At 39.5% G+C, this 16,876-nt stretch overlaps 1 protein-coding gene across 2 annotated transcripts in view; it reads left to right on the top strand.

Moving 5' to 3' along the window:
• The window catches only part of DGKB (diacylglycerol kinase beta), a 283,351-nt gene that overhangs the window by 46,372 nt on the left and 220,103 nt on the right, over positions 1 to 16,876 (top strand). Inside the window, exon 13 of one of the 2 annotated variants that reach the window (XM_056856965.1) lies at positions 10,844 to 10,876. The exons of the other annotated variant lie outside the window; for it this stretch is intronic. Coding sequence (XP_056712943.1) covers positions 10,844 to 10,876 — 33 coding nt within the window. The remainder of the gene's footprint in view (positions 1 to 10,843; positions 10,877 to 16,876) is intronic. 2 annotated transcript variants of the gene reach the window in all.

Below are 16,876 nucleotides of genomic sequence, written 5' to 3' on the forward strand. Positions count from 1 at the left end.
AACACTTTAAAATATGCTTTTTATTAATAATGATTGTAAAACATAGTCATAAGAAACAGAGAAATAAATTCAGTAAAAACCCCAAACCTGGTTATCAAATAAATGAGAACAATTAGTGTTGTTCAAGATATTGATAACAACACTATAATTAAGTTTTTTTTCTATTATGTTTAAACATCTAAAGAAAATATTACCCAATTTTAGAGATCCCGGAATGTTAAAAACTATGTATAAATATATTTAAAAGACAAATAATTTTTAAAATATTTATATATCACTATATTTAAAACATACAGCATTCCATTATTAAATTATAAATACTAAATGTAAACAAAACAAAGAGCTACTTTGGTAATTATGAAAACATTTGTGCATTGACATATCAATATGGTAGTGCTCATATAGTCGATCCTGTTAAAACCATTAATAATAAAGTATATTTAAGGGGGGAAACCAAAGAACAATGTAAATGGACAACAGTTCTAATTGTCTGACTCATATATACCAAAGTATCATATCAGTATTATTGACCAAATCCCAGAGTTTGAGATTTAATACTGGAAACTGCTGTTGACTTCCAATTACTAGCCTTGATAATTCTGGTCAAAACCATTCTGTAGACTAGAAGATGCATTTTCTCCTTAAGAACTAACCCTTTAAAAAAGTCAATATACAAACAGATTTTTGGACCCAAATGTCGATTAACCTTTAAAATATTATTTATTGCATTTGTAATTTGTAACCCCAACTTCTTAAGTTAAATGCTTTAAATTTATTCTTCCTGCATTTTAATTAAATTGGTAGTCTAGATCTCCAGTTTATCAGGTATTTTATTTCTATCATTTTCATTTAAGTGATTGTGTATTGTATGTATCTATTGATTTTTTAAAATATGGCTATTATGGAAGTAGGACATAATCTGGTAGGGTTACTTCTTAGTGTGAAGTCTTTGACTATTTTTCATTTGTTTTTCATGTCTTGCCTAAACCTCTGTGGTCTCCCGTATATTAGAAAGTTCATAACAAATTTCCACCTTATACTCCCATTCCTTCTTTGCTCTGCCTCTCCAGAACCATGGTGCTTTTCAGTTTTATATAAGGACTGAGAAGAAAAGGGGGTTACCTGTAACAAAAGTTATTCAAGAGGAGACTCAGAACATATATGCAGTGATTGGCTTTATTACATAGCTTGTGACTGAAACGAAATGATTTTCGTTACAAACTGTGCATGCAGATCTCAAGTGATGGTCTTTTAATAGATGTCAGATACACTTTATTGCCATCTTCTTTTATTTCAGTAACATTTTAATTAATTCACACTGATCAAATAAATGTACATTGAGACTTGTTTCCTAATGAGGGTGCATTTAGAAGAAAGGTTTTGCATCCTTCTGATATCCTGTGGGTAATTATATTCTAATTATATGATAGGGGGAGGCTATAACTCTTTTCTCAGATTATTCATTGGATCCAATTAATTGCAGACTCATAATGAAAGTTCATGATAAGGTTGACTGTCAGTGAGTTTAAGAGAACCTTTAACTCAATTTAATCCTAGTACTACATTACAATAGAATTACATTATAACAAGGTTAGAAGCTGAGTATTGGCATGAGGTAGATGAGTGTTCAGGAAGAATAAAAGGTGAACCCCTCCCCCAATAATATTCCTTGTTTTATATTATGCAGAAAATAAAGCAGTGATATGTACCGCTTCTATAGTCAGGTGTATGCTATGCATAGTGTATAATACCAGTGTCCCATTTGTCAGTATAATAAGTAACAGGATAATTTCATTTTCCTGCTCTGTATTATAAACTGTAATGCTAATTAAGTAAACAGCAAAGAAATGAGCCTTCCTGTCAACTTCCCCTCCACAATCCTAGTGTAATAATAAAGTAGCCCTTCTTTGTATTAATATGAAAAAGGATAACTCCTCTCTCTTAAAAATGGAATAACCATGTGGAAAGAGCTGTGGAAAGAGCTGCAGTAATGTTTATCTCCTCTCTCTCTCTCTCTCTCTCTCTCTCTCTCTCTCTCTCTCTCTCTCTCTCTCTCTCTCTCTCTCTCTCTCTCTCTCTCTCTCTCTCTCTCACTCACTCACTCACTCACTCACTCACTCACTGTATGCCTTCCCTTTTAAAAATATAAATTAAACACAACATTTTTTTGATATGTCATGTTGCTTTTCAGCATTTATTTATGCAGAGTGTACCATGCAAAATTATTCCCAATATTCAGAAACTATTCATTCCATGTACTGGAGTATTCAGTTGGGGCTGCAGCTCAGTGGTATATATTAAAATGTCTTTATTAAAACATATCCCACCTTTCCTCGAGGTTCAAGGCAACTAACAATAATAGTTTGTAAATTTTCCAGTTAAAACCAGACTAAAATAACAAACTCCAAATCTCTCTTTCCCTCCCCCTTCAAAGATACTTTCCATTCAGAAGCCTTGGCAAAGAAGCAGGGCTTGCAGCACCTCCTGAAGATATTCAACGAGGAGCCTCCTCACTTCTGGTAGGCATATGTTTGTCCCAGAAGGTTCTAGATCTAATTCTCTATTGATAGCTAAAAGGATCAGGCAGTAGGTGATATGAAAGACCTCTATTTGAGATACTGGACAGCTGCTACCAGCCAGAACAGCAACCTGCAAGCACATTTGGAATTCTGACAAGGCATAGTGGGTGCAGCAAAATAAAAATGGCTGCCACAGAATGGTTGCTACAGGAGGTGGAGCCAGCCACAAAACAATTGCCACAGCGTAACTTCAGTAACATAGTGTAGATCCTTGTGCTGTGGTGGCAGTTGCTGCCCTAGCAATATTTTTAAAACTCTGCACAGCCAATCAGAAGCCTTGCTGGGCAATAGTCCTACCTGGCCCCACCCACCCCCTAAAAACACTTGATGGGTGCCAGAAAAGGTGTTATGGTAAATATGAAGGCAATTCTGTTAACAGGAGATTTTGGTTTACAAATTTTGTCAGTGATGCTTCTGGAAATCACCTTTTCATTGTGGTAGCATACTGCATAATGATTTCACCCAAAATGTTTAATAGAACCACACCAGCAAATAAACTTAGGAAGGGAGATGCTGCTCAGAAATATTAATACATTATGGCAGGTAAATTGCTCAACTTGTTTCAATAGCAATCTCCTTCAGGGACACAGTAAATGAATAAAACATATAAGATGTTAAAATGAATGCAACATGTTAAATCAATAAACGTCTGCCTTCCAACAGAAGATATGTGTGATGTAGAGAACTCAGAATATTTAATAATCAACAGTCATGCATCATTGAATTTCAGAAACATGGAAGGACAAACAGTTATAAGAATATAATAAACAACTTTAATTAGAGATGTCATCTCGATCATATGAGTACAGTTAACTGCTTTCTTTTATCCAACAAAAACCATGTTTAAAAAATCTTTTAAAACTTTATTGTTAAAAAAAAGCTAACAGCAATAAAAATCTGTCTCGAACAAAACATTCCAAAATCCAGACTCAAAATGATTTAATAGAAACATAATTGAGAGCTGGGATGCAAAACCTATAACGAGATGGCCATAAAGAAGAACACAAAGCAAGCCTTCTGCTTATGCTTCATAAGAGTCATAGTAAGAACTACTTCAATAAAAACAAAAATATCTTAAAATATCTGTCTACAAGGCAACAGCAAAGAACTCATATGGCCAAAGGCAGAAACCCTACAGGTGGAAACCATTCAATTCCTGTTTATGGTCACAAGATACATATATAGTAGACGAGAGTAGGAGTCCAGTAGCACCTTAAAGAATAACAAAATTTCTGGCAACGTTCGTGAGCCATAGCTCACTTCTTCAGATACAGTTAGAATGTGATTCCATCTATCCTTAAGTAGAGATGAGTGAATTAGACACAGAATGGCAATGTAAATGTAAAAAGTAAGTAAATGATATTAGCAGGCGTGATTGGATTAGGTGTGATATGCAGAAGGGTAGTAGGCATGGAAAAATCAGCATTGGTAATGAGACAAGAATCTCAGATCTCTATTAAGTTCTGCAGAATGCATAGTCTTGAGCTTCATTATTAGTTGTAATTCAGCAGTCTCTCTAATCCACCCTTGAAATCCCTTTGTAAGAGAACTGCTACTCTTAAATCAGCAACTGAATGTCCTGGAAGGTTAAAATGTCCCCCTTCTGGTTTCTGAATGTTGTGGTTTCTGATGTCTAAGTCTGACATCAGTAACAAAGCTGCTCTACCTGCAGAGAGGTGTGTGTTATTCCCAAACTCACTCAACCAAACCAGTCTGGCTTGACATCAACATCCATGAAATGCAACAGTCATGTTTGAACACGTCTAAGCATCTAAATATCTTGTCCTCGCCATTAGACTTCAGCAACTGAAATTTATCTATACAACTTGAACCAAACTGCACTCCAATAGTGTCCTGAGTTTTAACTGAATGAGTCACGGCATCCAAATCACAGTGGATGTGAGCAGTTTTGTCTATAAAATGCACCACAAAAGAATTACAGCAGATCTGCCTGTTTTCTGGGCTAACCTGTTTAAGGAGGTAGGATAAGAGCCCCCTCACAGCTTGGAAAAAGACCACTAGGCAGCATTGTGTGGGTGCAATGATGCAGGTGATCTTGCTTTATTGTCACAACAGCCACGGAGTAGGAATTATAATGCTAACATGTATATAATGCATAGGGACCAGAATGTTCTGGAAAGTCCCATGGTTGTCATAAAAGCCATGAAGTCCTAAGCTGCTCATGCCAGGGTAACCTTAACATGAATGTTGAAGTCCACAAGGACAGCAAACCTCATGGTCCTCAACGCCAAATCTGAGACCGCCTCCATCAGTTCAGGTAGGGACATTGTTGGACAGAGGGGTAGGCTTTACACCAACAAAATCCCTGCTTTGTCCTGAGTCCCCAGCATCAGGTACATACATTCAAAATTAGGGTGTAACAGGTGTAAACCCCCCCCCCTCAATTAGGGAAGTATTCCTTTTAAAATAGACACCTGGAAACAAAGGATATTTTTGCCTGTTCCAAGGGCTGTACTGAGATGACTACTCTCTCAGATACACAATAACTACAGGTAAACAGCCTTCTTAATTAAGAGAAGTCAAAAATTTATTTGTTCCAGGTGTCAAGTGAAAACCTTGTGTCCCCTTGTGGGACAGTCTGCCTGAGGAGGTCAGGAAGGCTCTCACACTTTTATCATTCTGCAGAATGTGCAAAACAAATGTTCAGGAGGGCATTTTTATAAAGGGGTTAGAGCTGCAGTGTAATGGAACTGTTCGGGAGGGTGCTTTTATAAGGGAATAGGACTGTAGTCTGTTGCGGGGTTTATTACATGTATTGTCCTGCCTTTGTTTCATTGTCTTCTACCATTGTAATCCATTTTCTGCATTGTATATCATACTTTATGCAGATTTTTTATTTGCAATCTGATTCGCAATTTGGTTAACCTAGTCCTCTTGCATTGTTTATTGGATATTTTATGGGATCTGATTGCGTTGCTTCCTTATTTTTATAATCTTCCTTGAGTCTCAGCAAGAAAAATAGGCTATAAAGTTAACAACAAACAACAAACTCACCTGGCATGCGGCAGCAGCGCTTTTAGACAATGTATGATCTGCAAGATTACCAGGATGCCCATGGTTGACTGGAAGACTAGAAGATGGGATGCTTATAACTTGATGACCATTTCTGCCTCTTACCCACCCTATCTTTATCCCACCACATCTCCTCCTTGGCAATCTGGCCAAGTTTGAAAAGAGGGAGGGGGCAAAAAGGAAGAGTCAGGAGTAAAACCTCACTGGGCAAGGATGTGAGGGTGATCTGGCTGCAACATCTTTCGGTCCATTGATTGCCAGGGTTGATTTGGCTGATCTGGCTGGCTAGGCAGGTGACCCCTACCTCCCTCACCTCCCAAAGCTGTGTGCTCGGTGGAAGAGGATGACCATCCCAGATAGAAGGAGTGTACCATTCTTCAGTCAAGGGTATATGATAGCTGTGCTCCCCTGCTAGAACCTCCAAACAAGCTTAAGATCCAAAACCTGACTGGGCAAAGAAGAGGAAAGAGAAGATTGTTCAGGATAAAAGAAGGGGAGGTTTCCAGGCAAGAATGGAAAATGTTTGGAGGCAGTCATGGTCTGATCAGTAAAATGGAACTTGGGTGGCCAGTTCAAATAATATAAATTGGATCATTGAGTTAGCTAGTGTAAGTCAGGAAAACCTTAATTTGAAAAATTGTAATAGAATAGATTCTGCTTGTGGTTAAAGGCACAGTGAGGGTCTTTGATGGACAGATACTGGGATAACTATTCTACTCCTTTCAGCAAATGGTAAATCTTGCCTCCTCTGTGGGTTCCCTGACTTTTATTTTTAGAAATGACTAGGAACCTGTTTACTGGCCTGATGAAAAGACAGGAAAGAATTTGATCCTGACACCAAGATGGAGGTGAGGGATGAAAGAAAGACACACACCAAAAATCCATAAGCTTGAATCCTAGGAAAGATATGTATGGCAGAAAACACAAATTAAAGGCCCTCAGTGAACAGAAATGAATTATTTTTCCCATTTAGCAAAACAATTTGCTAACTTGATTGCATGATTTACAAAGCAATATAAAGCTGCTAACTAAGACAGAGATTTTTTTGCACCCAAGTGTCTTCATGTCTCTTAGTGTGGTACCTCTGCTAAAATGTTTTAGTGAAAGGGATATAATGTTAAAAGAAGAAGGTTCATTATATCTGCAAATGTCTTACCTGTAGAGGCTGGGTCTCATTAATTTCAGTACATCTTACAGAGTTAGAATTCATAATTGATAGGATTCGTTATCACTTGGATTTCAATCAAGGCTCCCCTCCTACCATTTATAAAGCCTCGATAGGCTTTATTTGCGTCAGCTCTATGTGGTGCCTCTTCCCCCTAGTGACTGTGATTCTTCATCTGGGGTCTTCTCACAACCCTCAGCTGACATTGTTAATCCACAGAGTTGTTCAACTTGGCATGTGCAGCTTGACAGCCCCCCTTTTCTTATTTAATTTAATAATGCAATGCATTTTTGTTTGGCAAAACCATGATTTCCATTCATCTATTCAGTGTTGTACCTGTTGGCAGGATACCGTTCTGGCCTTCTGCCGTTTTGGTATTCCTCAAGCCTTTACATAGGATAAACACTTCACTAATAGGAGTAAGATGTGGAAAGTGTGTGTGAGTGTACAGAAAAGTATTATTCTTCAACATCTTCATGGTGATGCTGGGAGTATTTATCCAGAGATCTGGATTGAAATATCATCTGTATGTTGGTGACTAGGGCTGTCAATTCGGTTCGGTCCGAACAGAAAATCAACCGAATTCTCCTCGATTCGGCGCTTTTCTGTTCGGACGGATCCGAACTCAAAACTGGCGGGCAACCGGGGGTGCCGAATTCAGCGAGTTCGGGAGTTCGCGAATAAATCCGGCAAATTCGGCCGTCAGTAAGCAGGCGCGGGGTGCCCTTTAAACTGATGTGCGCCTCCCAGCTGGGAGGCGCACATCAGTTTAAAGGGTAGCCCGCCCCCCTTCAGGGGAGCCGGCTGAAGAGGCGCGGGGTGCCCTTTAAACTGATGTGCGCCTCCTGGCCGGGAGGCGCACATCAGTTTAAAGGGTAGCCCGCCCCCCTTCAGGGGAGCCGGCTGAAGAGGCGCGGGGTGCCCTTTAAACTGATCTGCGTCTCCCGGCTGGGAGGCGCACATCAGTTTAAAGGGTAGCCCGCCCCCCTTCAGGGGAGCCGGCTGTAGAGGCGCGGGGTGCCCTTTAAACTGATCTGCGCCTCTCGGCCGGGAGGCGCAGATCAGTTTAAAGGGTAGCCCGCCCCCCTTCAGGGGGCCCGAATATGAAATGGCCCAAATATGGTTTATATGTTTTTGTTTCTCAATTACGTATTTTCTCTTCTCCTCGCCCCCCCCCCCCCCAGCCACCAAGAAGGCAGGCAGAAAAGCTTCCCCAAGAATTTTCCGAGACTGCCATAACCTGTTGTATACCATGATGATGAGAATATTAACATAATAGCAACAGCTGCAGCCTAAATAGAACCTATGAGACAATTAATGGGCTACAACAAATTAATTTGCTGCAGGTGTGTGAGATCTGAACTCCATCACCCAAGCTATTTCCCTCTGAAGGCGCGCGGGGGCCGAATTTTCCCCTGAACTCCGGATCCCCCCGAATTTCTGGGGATCCGAAGCGGGGGAGTTCGGACTTCGGCACGGCCCGAAGAAAAACGGGCCGAATTTTGCCGAATCCGAACTGTACCGAATTTTTTTTTTTGACAGCCCTATTGGTGACGCGGTGGAAGATTCTGTTAAATTGCAGTCGACTTATGGTGAGCTTGGAGGGTTTTCAAGGCAGGAGATGTTCAGAGGTGGTTTGCCATTGCTTGTTTCTGCGTAGCAACTCTGGACTTCCTTGGTGGTCCCCCATCCAAATGCTAACCAGGGTGGACCCTGCTTGGCTCAAGATCAGGCTAGCCTGGGCAACCAGGTCAGAGCAACTAATGGCGATGAGCAACTAATTTCTTTTTTTATTTTCAAGAGTGGTGAAGCAGTCCATGTTCTGAACAATGATCTGGAGGTGGAAGTGGGCTGCATGAGGGCTAATAAACACGTAAAACTGTTGGTCAATAATATAGCCAGTCAGGAATTCAGCCTGTTTTTGGTGATATTGAACTTATTTTAAATAAACTTAATGCTTGGAGGTAATATTGGAGGTATTCCATAGATGAGGCTCAGATCAGATCCATGGTTTGTAGTGCGCCAAATGGTGTGCCAGCTCTGGATATTTTTTATAGGCATGGCTTGATCAAGTGTATCCATGTTCTGAACATTCCAAGTTAGATTGTTGGCATTGTATTGTATGGGGAAATGTTTTCTGAAATCTATTCAGAAGGTACAAGTAGCCAAAATGAAGTGGTAAGATTTCTGACTGGCGTGAATTAAAGGAAACATACCTTGACAGTTTGAAGACAATGACACAGGCCACTGATTGCTTCTAAGCACAATTCAGAGTGCTGGCCATTACCTTTAAACCCTTAAACTCCTTGGACCAAGGTAGTTAAGGGGTTGCCTGCTTTACAAGTCTATCTGTCAATTAAGGAGGTCTTGTTATACATGTCCCTACTTCCAGTGGTAAAGTGGGAGACTGCAAGAGCCGGAACCTTTGTTATTGTGGTTTCCTGACTTTGGAACACCTTCCTTACAGCCATTTGCCTGGCCCTAAACCTGTCTAACGTCTGACACCAGATTAATAAGTGTTTAATGCTTTAATGCCTAATTGTTTTTTTTTATTTATTTATTTTATTACCATTGGCCTCTCTGGTATATTTTAGATCCTGGTGTTTTAATGCCTTTTATTGTACTGTTTTTAATTCTGTCTGTATTTCTTATCTTGTTATTTTAATGGCTTTTATTGTACTGTTTTATTTATTTATTTTTTGCTTTTTTTAGGTGATTTTTATGGTTTTTCAGATTTTGTAACTTTAACATACAGGAGCCATCTTGATAACTACTGTGCTTGATATAAATATTTTGAATAAATGAGTAATATGTTGCATGAAACATGTAAACTAGCTTTAGTGGTTTTGTTTTTAAACCAAACATGGAATCAGAGCTGGATAGATGCTAGGAAGACAGAATTCTTGATTATAGATCCACTGCGAGAAACCTGGTCCAAATTGAAATGAGCTTTACTCTGTGGAGTAAATGATTTACATCAAGTAAAATATGATTTCACAATGTTTTATGACCTCTAGTGAGACCAAGACTTTAAAAAAGTTAGTGTTCTTAGTTCTAGAAATACTTAGAGTGTAATTTCTTACTGTTCTAAACCTGTGTTAAAGTATGATGTTGTTGTTACCTTCTACAACAACTACCTATGTTTCTTTTATGTTGGATAGAAAAAGTTGTTCTTTCCAGAGGAGAATTGCATGTTTGAATTAACTTTCATTGTTTCACATTCTGTTCAATGTTGGAATTTAGATGATACATTATAGCTGGTACTATTCACTTATCTTGATTTGTATTTAAGTTTGCCACCTCAATGTCTTTGATTTTTTTGTTTTTACAAAAAGCCAAGATATGGGGTATATGTGACACAGTTATTCTCAGTGCACATGTAGGTGTTGTGTAGTCTGAGCATTCAACTAGTTGTAAAATGGTGACCAGTGGAAAAACATTACAGTGAAGCTTAATTCATGTTACTGAAGTGGTGGGGGAGCTGCCACCTTTGAGTATTCACATTGAGTTATTCTGGTAATGTTTGTAAGAAGGAGCCACATGGGTTGAGTAATGTTTCATTCCACTGCCAGAGTCTTCTAGCACGACATTTTATCTATCTTGGCCAGAAACTGTGGCATTTTGCAGATAACGCCAGCAGGAGTTTCTATATGAATAAGATGATAGTTTACACTGTCAATATACATATATAATAAATGTGGGTGTTCCACAGTTCATGCAATCGTTTGCCAGTACTCACATCTAGATTCCTCAAAATGTCAGCATTATGTGCCATGATATTTGAAATAACAAGGTAGCAGAAGAGAATGGTTATATGGTAACTGGCAAAAGGGAAAGAAGAATGGGGACAGTTACAGAGGAACATGACAGTGAACAAAAGCCTGTACTGGTAACCTCAGATCACTTCCTTGTAATGACTTCAGTAAAAGCAAAAATAAAACGGCTTCCTTTCTTACACATTCAACATAATGACTAAACATTCAAATTCCTTGGCAGGGATTGTTTGTTGTTGTTGTTGTTTATTTACAGTTTTAATATTATAGCTGAAACTGTTTTTCTCCAACAGACTCTACCCCCTTTAGGAGGCTCACTTCCTGAGGTGCGTAATGTAAAATGTTTACAGCTACAAATACAAATGGTTTTCATATTGAGTTTCTTTTGCAATAGCATGTGTTTATGAGCTAGTGGTATATTTTCAGTGGTAACAATTGTAAGCAGTCGGACCCCTCCCCCGTGAAGGGTTGTCATGGAGGCATGGGGGCCAAAGACTGGCATAAGAGCAAGACACTGCTCCCCACAAAATGGACGCCTCTCAGAGGGCTTTGGGATCCACCTTGTGTGTCAAGCCTGGGCAAGAAGGTGGTTAGCAGCTGAACTTTTCCCCTGGACCTAAGGCGTGCCTGGCTGAACACTAGGGTTAGCTAATTCAACACTCCGAGCAGACCATTACTTACCCTGTCTGCACCCATCCCAGCAATCAATCAGTATTCAAGAGAATAGCCCAGGCAGTCTCTTGGGTCTTGATAACTCATCAAGCCTTTCCTATCTTTTTGTTAGAACCCCAGAAAAGCAGTCAATTCTTACTCTCTGGCTTCCCTGCCAGCTTACCTTATACCACCTCAGACCCATTTTGAGGTATAAATATTGGTCCTTGGCCATTCATAGCGTGTGTGTGTGTCCGTGTCCATACTCTCACTTGCGTGTGAGCTCTTTCCTTTGCTCCTGGAAACGCTGGTCGTTTTCCTTCTGAGCGCTGCTTTCCCTGGATGTCCCTTCAAGACTGGTAACTATCACCCACCCCAAAACCCTATCCAACTTCCTCCCTTTTCTCTTAGTCATCTTTTGTATGCTTTGTTCATTGCTTAAAATATATTTCTTGCTTTACTATTTTTATTCTTTAATAAAACTAGTATTAATTATACCACCTGCTAATTTGAGAGTTTTCACCGAAGACTATCCTGGTATACATAGGTTATCAATCCCAGTTACCCCCTTTTGTTTTCTGTCTTCAGCTAATTCCCCCAAACAAAGTGGAGACTGTCTACTTAGGGTAACACAATCTTCTCTGTAGTGTATAGTGTGCAGGAAAGCACACCTGATTAAAAGATTTTCTTTCCCAGTGAGCAGTAATCTTAAGTATTATATAAAGATTAGTCCTATGTCTGTACATTTCACATGGTAATAGGGATATATGGAACAAGGGTGTTTTGTTTTGAAAGTTTTGGTGGAAGAGGGAGTAGAATAGATTATAGGATCCACAAAGGATTCCACAATCCATTGTGGTACTTTGCTTCCTTGGAACAGCACAGGCCTTAAAGCAAACAAGATGCAGCCTATCATATGCCCTTGAGTTATTCTGCACCTCATTTATACTGGAGCTATTGATGTGTTGTTGGTGGTCTTGGCAACCCAGAGACATTGCTGCAAACAGGGACAGTACCTGAGCAGGTCAAATGACTTCCCTTCATTATACTAGGCCTTGTCTTATCTGTTCTCATGCCTCCAGAAGGTGTGGTATGGCATAGAGACATCTCAAATTGCCTTATACCCAGCTTCCATGTATTTTAGAATGGCCCCAGAACAACAAAAGAAACAGGTTCTGGATCCACCTCAGTAATACCCATCTAGAAGTACAGGTGGCAGCCTGGATTCTGGCTGTGGTGGAATTCTTCCCCCAAATGTAGGCAATAGGTGTCTAATTGAATAATTAAGATGCAGCTTTTTAGGGCTTTTGAATAAGAATAAAAAAAGCCTTTCCCCTGGTTTCTGGGACTTGAATGATATTGCAAAGATTCCTGCAGGAAACAAGAGTGGCAGAGGATGAGAAGAATTCTGTCCCTGTTCAGGGAAAACTAGATTGGTGCTGAACACTCAGATGTATATCTGTTTTGTCATCGCTAATGGCTATAACAAGTAGTGTATGCAAAATCAGCTTGTATTAGATAGGCATCCAAATCCCTGTTGGGAATGACCAAGAATTTTAAAAAGTTTAAAGGTTGGTTAAAGAATAGAACAAATTAACAATGTAAGCCATTAAAATGTGTATTGGATTTTAATAATGTATATTAACTTTTAATATTGCTTTATTGAATAACTTTTGTTCAGCATGTCTGTTTCATGCCTGTGTCTATGAGTCAACATTATTACGGTTGTGTCAATCATTCAGTATGTGCTAATAAAATTATCATTACATGTATGTCACCTAGAAAATAAATTTCTGCACTTCACAATGATATTTATTTTCAGTAGGTGTCAGCTTCACCAGCACATTGATATAAAAATATTCTTCAATCACCCTGAGATTTTACTTAGCTGTTGCTTTTGCAAACCATGCCATGTGTCACTTGATTATTCTTATGTCATGACAATCTTTCAATTATGTTAAAATCATATTAGATACTTAATTTTAATTACTAAGGAACTTTGACGTAGGCTTTTGTTTTCATACTTCTCTGTTCTGAAATGTTCCTTCTGGTGCTCTGCACTGTTGCAGTCCACACATGCAAAAGCGGTGCAGGAATTTTTTTTAAAAAATGTTGGGCTTACTGACAAGTAGATATGCTTTCTTGAAATAGCAAATACATTGAAAACTCTTAAGTGGAAATAACCCAAAGGGCATGCTGTCAAAAATATATGAATTGCGTCTAGCCTGCCAGAAAGATATGAGTTACATGAAAACTTGGGATGAAGATTTAGGAAGGGCCAATGGGGAACAATTTATTGTCGGAAACCTGTTATCTTCCATAAGCATTCAGAAAAATCATTATAAAATCATTATGCTAGTGCCTGTCAGAATGCCAGAGAGCCAGTGTGGTGTAGTGGTTAAAAGTCTTAGACTAGTGTCTGGAAGAACCAGGTTCTAATCCCTACTCATGCCATGGAAACTGGCTGGGTGCCCCTGGACCAGTCACATGCTCTAAGCCTAACCTACCTCACAGTGTTGTTGTGAGAATAAAATGAAGGAGAGGAGAATGATGTAATCCACTTTGGGTCTTCATTGGAGAGAACGGCAGGGTACAAATGAATTAAATAAATAGATAAAAATTATGCAATAGCTTAATACTCCTTGGAAAATTACAAAAAAATGTGTGGGTGGGTTTATGTGATAATATTAAGGGAGGTTTCCTAGGTATATATTGGGCTTGTCCCATGATTACAAGTGTGTGGAAGGGAGTTCTTAAGATCAATAGGAATGTACTAGGTATTACATTACCATTGAGACCTGTACTGATCTTGAGAAACCAATTCCAAGTAGAAGTAATTTGGTATCAGTTGCTGAAATTCTAGTAGCAACAACTTCTTCAATTAATATGTGACTTTAAAAGATTTGGGGAGACACATTAGCAAAGTTCATTAAATTGCATGAGTGCACAAGTGTGCTCCCATGGAAGCCTTAGTGCTACTTGCATTTGTATATCCCTGTTGTAAGGGTTGCAGGAGGCATAGCAGATAAATGGATCTGAGGTCCTGGTGATACAGAGTACTCTGATGTGAAAGCTCTGTTGAGAATTCTGACGGCATCAGCAGGTAGAGAAAAATCAGAGGGAATGGAAATCCCACCAAAACAAAGGGGGAGCCATTGTCTGCCTTTCTTTGTCAGTTTTTTGTCTCATGGCAGCAAATTTTCCAAAATTGGAAGGAGGAAGAAAAAAGTTGCAGCCAAGGAAAGCGCTCAAATGGATTCAGAAAAATAACTCAATGAAAAGAGCTTTACATTAGTTAATCCCTGAGTATACTCAAGAAAATATAAATGCATTTATTGCTCCAGACAGAAGTTCTGTGAGGCCTTTTATCTGTCACATGACTGTGCTTTGAATATGTGTTCTGTTTCCTTCTTGTTTAGTATTGCAGTGGAATGTCTGTCACTATTCCTTACACAATATTGCCCTCCCCTCCAATTTCTCCACTCTACCTCACTTCGGGCTCCATTTAAAAGCTGCAAAATAGTTCACAATAATTGCCAGTATCTTTCCTTGCAGATAAGGTGTTTCCTATGCTACACTGTCACTGAATCTTCACAACACCAGCTTAATTACCTTTGTTTCCCTTTACCTTTCTCTTAAAGTTGTTACTACTTACACTTTAATAATAGCAAGAACGCAGGGGTTGCTTCTCCTTGTGATTGTGCCTGTAGGAAAGCTTTTAACAGCAGCTTTTACAAAGGAGCATGGAAAGGGGTAAACTAGGGATACCACCCCACACCCATATTTGTTTTACAAGCAATGTTCACTACCAGTCTGCCTTGTTTCTTCCTTCATTGTCGTATTTAACAGAAGAAAATGTCACAACTTTCAGACCTAACTGAAATTTAGACTATTATTGAAGGTGTAGAATATCATATGTTGGTTACTTTATTACTTTAAAAAGTTGAATTAAATCCTTAAACCTGTGCTAAATTATCAGTGGAGAAAACATTTTTGATCATTTCAGTGGCTTCTGCAGAATGGCTCTCAAGCTTTCTTGCCTCCTAGTTCTGCTTGACAAGTTCCTTTAGTCTTCCTGGGAGCAGGGAGCAAGGCTTTGAACACAAGCCTTCAAAAACTGAAGGAGTGAAATCTTGTTTTTGGGTCTGCTGTTGTAATTAATTATGTTTGAGGGAAACTTCGTCCACCATCTGTTCAAGCATTGTTGAAAACTGGTGAGGCCTGGTGGTCATGCAACAGCAAGAAGAGAAAGTTGTTAAAACATTTAGGTAGGCTCTGCAGTATAGGACAGTCACAGTGATTTTAAGTTAGGAAGGAAATTCCACAGGTACAGAGCCTTATTATGGATGTACTCAACTGTATTTCTGCCTGTTATATGAGTCTGTTGGAGACTCAGAGCCGCCATCAGGAGTGAAAGAGATTGTAGTTTTGTGTCTTTGTTTATGAGCTGGAGAAAGGTTTTATTTGTTTGCTGTAAAACTGGTTGTTTCTAAAAGCTATTGACTCGGCCCAAAAGAATTATAAAATAAAACAGTTAGCTAAACGACATAAAAGTTAGCTAAACATTGGCCCAAAGGAATTATACAATATAAATGTTAGCTAAACATTCTGGGTTTAGAAACCATAGATTAAATTTTAATATGCTTTACCAACTCAATATGATTGCTTGAACTAAACTTTTCCATTGCTCTTTAATTTGTGGTCAAAAGGTGATCAATAATGCTGATGAATTTCAAATTGCAGACTCATAATATAACTCCTCCCCCCTTAAAAACTTCCCTCCATTTGTGGGGCATGTGGCTTGAAATAGGATTCACTAAACGTCCCTTCTAGGTTTTTTTCAGTCCAGTCGCAGGCAAAAAACCCTTACCTTTAGGAATGGAGCAATTGGTGGCAGGGAGGACTTGATACCCACCAGTCCTTACGTTCCCTGGTATCTGGAAATGTTGCTCTGCATTATGTTCAGTGTATTATTTCCTACCAAGGATCATGGCATCTGCTTCTTGAATTGTACTGAGAGGTAGAGAAACTGCAACTGTGTTATGCACAGCTTGATCTAATTCTGCTTTCTGAGTATGCTCAGAGCATCAATTTCAGAGGCCAGACAATGTGTGATTTGTCTGTAGCAAGCTTTCCCTGTCACTGGTTACTTCCATCCATTTTTTAAAATGGTAAGAGGTGGAGTATTTTTTTTATTTATTTTTTTAAGACAGAGTGTGCTGATAGGGAGGGGCATGAATCAACCATTTGAATTTTTGAATGTTCCCATCAAATGCTCAAAAGAACCCTTGAGGTTTTTTCCAAGTGTTTGTCAGGAAAGCTTAAAAATTCTAAATGGTTTTTGAGACAAGCCTTGGGGGAAGGGGTTGCTTATCATGGGCAAACCATTCCTGACCCCGAAGGATGAAAGTCCTTTGGAGGCCAGGAAAGGGCTGCGCTCTGGGCCCATGTCACTTATGCTGCCCAGGGTGGCCTGGACGCTGGCAGGGGCCCCAGACACCATCCTCCTGGTGCTGCCATGACAGCGCCACCCAGGGAAACCGGCTTGGTCTCTTGCTGGCATCCAGATGGGACACTTACATTCACCGTCCTCCAGGGGGCGGAGTGCCAGTAGGCAGCTTCTTGACCCCTTTCGGGATGGGAACACCCCCCCCCCCGAAACAGTGTATGCCAGC

Source organism: Euleptes europaea, chromosome 11 (genome assembly GCF_029931775.1).
Source record: "Euleptes europaea isolate rEulEur1 chromosome 11, rEulEur1.hap1, whole genome shotgun sequence".
NCBI classification, from domain to species: domain Eukaryota; kingdom Metazoa; phylum Chordata; class Lepidosauria; order Squamata; family Sphaerodactylidae; genus Euleptes; species Euleptes europaea.